Genomic DNA, 6,892 nt, shown 5'->3' with positions numbered 1-6,892 from the left:
AACTAGTCTTTTCACATACTTTTAGCTAAATTAGTCAAATATGAAGCATCTGCTTGTTTCTTTCATTCAAACTTATGTCAACAAAGTAAATTTCTCAGAAAAAACAGTTTAGAGCAAAAGTGGACAAGGACCTATATTGCCCATTGTTATTTTGGTGACAGCGGTGAAATATTAGTCCTAAACTAGATTGCAATACTAACAATAAGTTGTTTTTCAAAATTACATCTATGCTTCAAATACATTTACATGACAATTTCAGAACCACGTGAGTACATTTCGCAAAGTTCTGCATTCGAGTAAATGTTCAATAATAAGTCTTTGATGTACTCGATATGTACAAGTTGGCGTCGCGATGCTTTAAGTTCCCCTTTAAGTAGTTTGTGATTATAAAGTTTGCAATTTATGGTTAGTTATACACATGAAGGCAAGATTAATACTCTATTTTAAACAAACAACTCAGATTCCAAATTCTGGGTAAAATTTATGCTAAAAAGATTGGATAGAATTGTCAAAAAATATGTTTTGTTGATTGATGATACTTGTGCGTACAAATATACTTATTGTTTTTCAAACACCACAAATGCATACCTTGCGCCAAAAATTGCATAGTGTAATAAAAATGAATTTTCCAATACATTTTTTTAATTGATTAAATTCTGAATTGATTAAATAAATATTGAATGCTGATAGTAAATAATTTCAAATAAAGAAAATACTGTTAGTTAATTTTCATTTACAACCATTTCTTTGTAAAACAAAATTAGCAATATTATTCATGAATGAAAAACTATAGCAATATCACTTGTAATTAAAACACCATGTTCCTAAAAAAATAACTTTTCACGGAAATTGAGCCCGAATAGTGTTAGGAAAGTGTTTGGAAAACTTTTTAAGTAGTACTTCAGTGAAAGAATTGAACCGGGAATTAAGTTTTGTTCAATTGCAAATTTAATTTCGATAAGTTTTATTATGCTTTAGAATGAACGGCTAATAGAGTTTGTTTGTTTTTATGGGAGTAATTTTAAAATAAACGTAATTTAAAACATGTAGTAAAATAAAATCTAGAATGATTTAGGAATAGGAATAGGAATTTACCAACCTAGATGCATTCTATTTAATAAATACAAGTAGCAAATTTTATTAGTATAATTAATAAAGTTTGAAATTATAGTCTAAAATTAAATTTAGAACATACACTTTAAATAAATCTGACTAAATGTAACTTTATACTGATTATGAGTGGAACGCCAAAAAAACGTGTATATTTTTTTTATTAAGAACTTGCAAAATGAATTTTTTTTTCACTGTTTTTCTAAGATAATATACACATGTGTATCGAACACATCCTACACCTCTGTTCATCGTAATTCATTTCGTTTAACCTTTATTATCGTCTCGGATGATGAATGGATTAAACGCATAATAGCTTCCAAGGGGCTTGTTGAAGATAATTCTAAGTTACTTTCGATATTCTCTCTATAATCTAATCTCGTTTATGTACAATTCCGCTCTCATTGCGAAGAAAGTCACGTTTGGAGAGTGCTCCATAAAACACCGCCGTATTCGAACGATCAAATAAATCGTGGATCGCGAACTCTTCGCACACGGTTTTGCAAATAATTTATTGTTTAGTCGAGTTTTAAGAACAAAACATTATCGACGACGAGGGAGTTAGCGATGAATTAGATGGAACACCGGTGGAAAAATGTTATTAGACTCGAAAGTCATGGTTTAGAAAAAAAGATTAGCCTCAAAAGTTTTTAATAAATTTTTACGCTAGAATTTTTTTTTTCAATAATAAAATGATGATGATATTCTAAACTAAATCGCATATTTTTCTGATTTTTGATAACTTTAAACAAAACTTGAAAACCCCTTGATTTTTTTTAAATATGCTAGTGCTGAATAGATGGCGCTGTTGTCTTCTGTTGGTATGAATAATAGTATGGATCTATATAAAAGTAGATTAGTAGTAGATAAAAATATAGATAGTAGACACAGTATATAGATTGATAAAGTTACCATGCATATATAGAAATCATTGGTGTGATAATAGTTAATAAATGATTAAGAAGATTAGAGTGTTTTAATAGAGACTGCAATCAAACTTAACAAATAATGTTACTATTTCTTCTAGAGTTTCTGTCTTACATTCTTAAAGCATATAATCATAATAAGTTTAACGTTATTATTTATTTTGATTTAGTTTGTCAGTTCCTTATGCTTGGTTACTTTCCAAAATAGATAAGAAATTATTTTCACAACTGTGTTCAATTATGAATGGCATTCTAATTTCAATCACTCTCAGAATTTTTCAGTTTTTTTATTACTGGTGTTGAAATATTATATATTGAGTACAACATTCACAAACTTTAATAAAATCATATTGATAAAAATATTTTTCTAGTATGCATGGCGTATAGTTTTCATTTCATCCCAATTTTGTTTTGCTTATAATTATGCAAATATAGTTCTGTATTCTGCGAAATTTAATACACCTTTTAATGAGCTCATTACTTACGAAGTACACTAATAGCATCATAATTTTGCAATGCAAATGTGTTATCCTAGAGAACGTATTATGAAAATTAATAAAATAACACACTTTATTCAGGAAATTAATATTAGAAGTAAGCAATATTTTTGCCTAGGTGCTGATTGACTTTGACTATATATTTGACATAAAACTATGTAATTCATCTAATAAAAATAATTTATTTTTGATACTTTGTTACTAATTATATACTGTAATCCCTCTGGATTATGTAATTCGATATTAATCGCTCCCGAAAGTTGTACTTTACACCAATATATTTACTAATAATGTATTCTATATTCATTAATATTCAAAACTCTAACCCATTACATATAATAGCATACTTCATATTATTTTCGAACTATCATAGCCTACTATCATATTACTTTTAAACTTATAACTAACTTAATTTTGAAATATATAATAATTAATAGTTATAAAACTATAATAGTTATGATATATTAGTTATAAATCTAAAAAATAGTTTAAAATATAATAATAATTAATAGTTTTCCCAATGACAGCTTCATGGTATGAAAACATCTCAAATCAATGAATCATTTTTCCTCCCTTGTTTATAATTTCCAATATTATTTTATACTATTATTTTCCCATTTTTTTACATTTTGATGTATTTTCCTAACTTTTGACTTTATCCTGTGCTCCGACTTTCACTTTCCTGTATTTTCTGTAAGCTGTCAATCATCTGCATTTCTTTTCACATTCCTTTCAGTCCTTGTATTTTTCTTATACTAAATTGTGTAGTATGGGTCCGATCCTGTTTCCTTTCCTATTTAGAATCGTGTTCAGTAGAGTTCTTAAGTTCAATATGATTATATCACCAATAGTTTTAAATGGTAAAGGATATTCTTTGTGTCCAATTTCTATATTTGATTAGAAGTAGATCAATAATTATAGGCATATAAAAAATAGGTGTATGTGTATGTTTTTTTTTTGTATAGCGAAGGAAATGCTTTTATGCATCCCAGACCGGTCTTCTGTCTGGGTATGTCGGACTCGATACCGCCCTGGTATAATACCGACTAAAACCTCCGCTTTGCCCCTGCCTCTGGTCCCCACGGAAACCGCCGCTAGGCATTACTTCGTGGGGGGAGGATCTAGAATGTTACAATTCTTAACTTGTTATAAACAATGTTATAATTCATAAACATTTTACTTATCTTTTAAATGGGCGAAGTCCCATTCGTCCTTTCTCTCTCTATAGAACGCAGGTCCATTAAAACGTCTCTCGCAAATCTGTCTATGGCGTTCCAAGCAGCTTCACTTGTCAGCATCACTTCAACAACATTACCTGGGGTAATTGTGCGTCTCAATGTCTCCTCCACATCATCCCGTAGAGCACCAAATCGCGGGCACACGAAGAACACGTGCTCAGCATCTTCGATTTCGCCCAAACAATATGGGCAATCCGGCGAGCTATCGTGCTTGAATCGGTGTAGGTAGGCTCGAAAACAGCCATGCCCCGATAGCATTTGCGTAGTATAATAGTTTACTTCGCCGTGCTTGCGACTTAGCCAGACTTTGATGTTAGGAATGAGACGATGCGTCCATCTGCCCTTTACAGCGACATCCCACAGTCGCTGCCATCGGTCAATGCTGTTCTGCCGTTCTTCTAATCTTAACTTTTCAGGACACAGTTGTTGATGTCTTCTATGGTAAATTGTCCGTCTTTCCTCTGCTAAGACTAAGAGAGGCACAGTTCCTGAAATGACGCACACTGCTTCCGCCGATATTGTGCGAAATGCGCAAGCAATTCTTATAGCACTGAGACGGTATAAGGGCCCTGCCATTCTCCTCGATTTTTGAGATTTAAGAGCATCACCCCATATGGAGATACCATATGTCAGCACTGAAGTAATAACTGACGATAGTAATATCCTTCTGGTTTGTTTAGGACCTCCAATATTAGGCATCAGTCGAGCAAGTTTCGTCCTAACTATTGACGCCTTAGCACTAACGTGTTCCACCTGTTGATTGAAATTCAAACGAGCATCAAGCATTACGCCAAGGTAACAGATGTGAGGTTTTGACGTGATCTCAAGATTTCCTATCTTTAGCTTGATGGTCTCAATTCTTTTCCTACTAGTGATAAGAACAGCTTCACTTTTTTGTTGTGCTAATTGGAGATTCATTGTTCCCATCCACCGATTAATTTTTCTGAATGTAATATCGAATAGGCTTACGATGTCATCAATTTGTTTGGAGACAACCACTATGGCAACATCGTCTGCATATGCTACTAGTTTCACACATTCTGGAAACTCTAGTCTCAAAAGGCCATCATACATAATATTCCACAGCAAAGGGCCTAGAACAGAGCCCTGCGGCACACCTCCTGTTATATTATATTCTTCTGTACCATCGCGTGAATGGTACATTAGAATTCTGTCTGTAAAGTAGCTTGCGACTATATTGCATAGGTATGCTGGCACGTTCTTGTCACGGAGTGCATTCATAATGCAATCCCAGTTTGCAGAATTAAAAGCATTTTTTATATCCAATGTAGCTACAAGGCAGTACTTTTTGGAACCCCCCTTCCATCTGGTTCCAGCAATTGCCTCCTTGGCGGTATTAACTACCAAGTTTATAGCATCGATAGTTGATCGCCCTTTGCGAAAACCATACTGATTGTCTGCTAGGATTGGATCAACTACTGCATCTATTCTTTGGTGAATTATTCTTTCAAAAATTTTACCCGCTGTATCCAGCATTTTTTCCTTTGGGAATAAGCACTAGTCTTTGCTGTTTCCATTTTCGTGGAAAAACCCCTTCTTTCAGGCATGTATTATATGCATTAAGAAACATTGTCGGAGATGTCATAATTGATGTTTTCAAGGCAATATTAGGAATTCCATCTAATCCCGGTGCCTTGCTATTACCAACGCGATGACAAGCTTCCATCAGTTCTTGCAGTGTTATAAGTGGAATATTATTCTGTTCTACATGTGTTACCTGGTAGTTCAAATTAGGTTGTCGTGGAAACAAAGTAGTTACTATTTTATTCAATAGTCGTGGGCAAGTTGGTGAAGGTATTGGCTGGCTTTTGAGGCGAGACATTACAGTCTTATAAGGTCTTCCCCATGGATTTTCCTCGACTTCATCCAAAAGTTCTTTCCAGCACCTAACTTTACTATCTTTGATAGCTTTATTTAGTTGTCTACGTGCTTGTTTATATTCCACTACCAGTTGTGCAGAATTACTGAGACTATATCCACGCTGAGAGATCCTTCTTTTCTTTAGGCACTCTTTACGAAGAGAGCTGATTTCTTCAGTCCACCAGTGCACAGATTGTCTTTGATTTATGCCATGTTTACGAGTCATACTGATATCACAGGCTTCGGTTATTCTCTCCATCAGCTCTCTAGTATGCTCATCTGCGTGTTCTGAAATTATAGGTTTGCAATTTAAGGCAACTCTCATGGCGCTTTCATCAAAAGATTTTATTTTCCACCCAATGGCTTTAGATATTTTCGCATGTCTTCTAATGTTTCTATCTGTTGATATTTCCCAGATGATTGCATTGTGGTCACTAGCAGTGTAGATATCTAATACCTCCCAATTGCAAATTCCTCTGACGAGGCTATTGCTAACAAAAGTAAGGTCTATTATTGAGCTTGCACTGCCCTTTTCAAAGGTTGGTTTATCACCACTATTAAGTAAAACCACGTCAAGTGCATTGAAGGCCTCCAAAAGTGCTTTACCTCTTGCATTAGTCTTCCTACTTCCCCAGTCTACCGCCCATGCGTTAAAGTCACCGGCTATCGCTACGGGGTGGTGTCGTTTTGCATCCTCCACAAGACGATCTAAAAAATCGACAAAATCTGGCAAAGAAAGACTAGGTGGAGCGTAACAGCTGTATAAATGTATGCCATCTAATGATGCTGCGACAAATCCAGCGTTGCTATTGTTAACAACATTTTGGAAACAAAACTTGCCACAGGACCAAATAACGGCTTTGGTGGTACTGTCCGTTTCCCATGGCCAATCAGTTAGATGTTTGTAAAGTTCTGATAAGAGGGCAACATCAATTTTCATATCTCTTACCGTCTGCATAAGCAAGTCGTGTGCAGCCTCACAATGATTCATGTTTAGCTGTATTATCTTCATGCTTTTGCGTTCATTATTTTCTCTATGGCCTCCCTATATAGAGGACATCTGTGAGTGCCGGCATGATGTGCTACATTTTCAGAGTTTCCATTTTCAGCGCATAGTGCACATTTTGCTGCATTTATACAGTTGGCTATTTTGTGACCTTCTTGTCCACAGGTGTATGTGTATGTGTATGTGTGTATATGCAGATACAAATTTCCGTCCACCATCTTGGGAACACTGATC

At 34.4% G+C, this 6,892-nt stretch overlaps 1 protein-coding gene across 1 annotated transcript; it reads right to left on the bottom strand.

Annotated features, from left to right (window-relative positions):
- Positions 1 to 242: 242 nt before the first annotated feature.
- Positions 243 to 6,643, bottom strand: LOC113386230. Its single transcript, XM_026624021.1, has 3 exons — positions 6,009 to 6,643; positions 5,437 to 5,849; positions 243 to 367 (listed from the first exon to the last, which is right to left on the bottom strand). The coding sequence occupies exons 1-3, from the start codon at positions 6,641 to 6,643 to the stop codon at positions 243 to 245; spliced, it is 1,173 nt and encodes a 390-aa protein (XP_026479806.1).
- Positions 6,644 to 6,892: the final 249 nt, after the last annotated feature.

This window comes from Ctenocephalides felis, unplaced genomic scaffold, assembly GCF_003426905.1.
Source record: "Ctenocephalides felis isolate EL2017-DRISC unplaced genomic scaffold, ASM342690v1 CF-g0.4_SCAFFOLD_03571, whole genome shotgun sequence".
Classification (NCBI taxonomy): Eukaryota; Metazoa; Arthropoda; class Insecta; order Siphonaptera; family Pulicidae; genus Ctenocephalides; species Ctenocephalides felis.
Note: the sequence above shows the minus strand (reverse complement) of the source record. Positions and strands in the feature narration are given on the sequence as shown.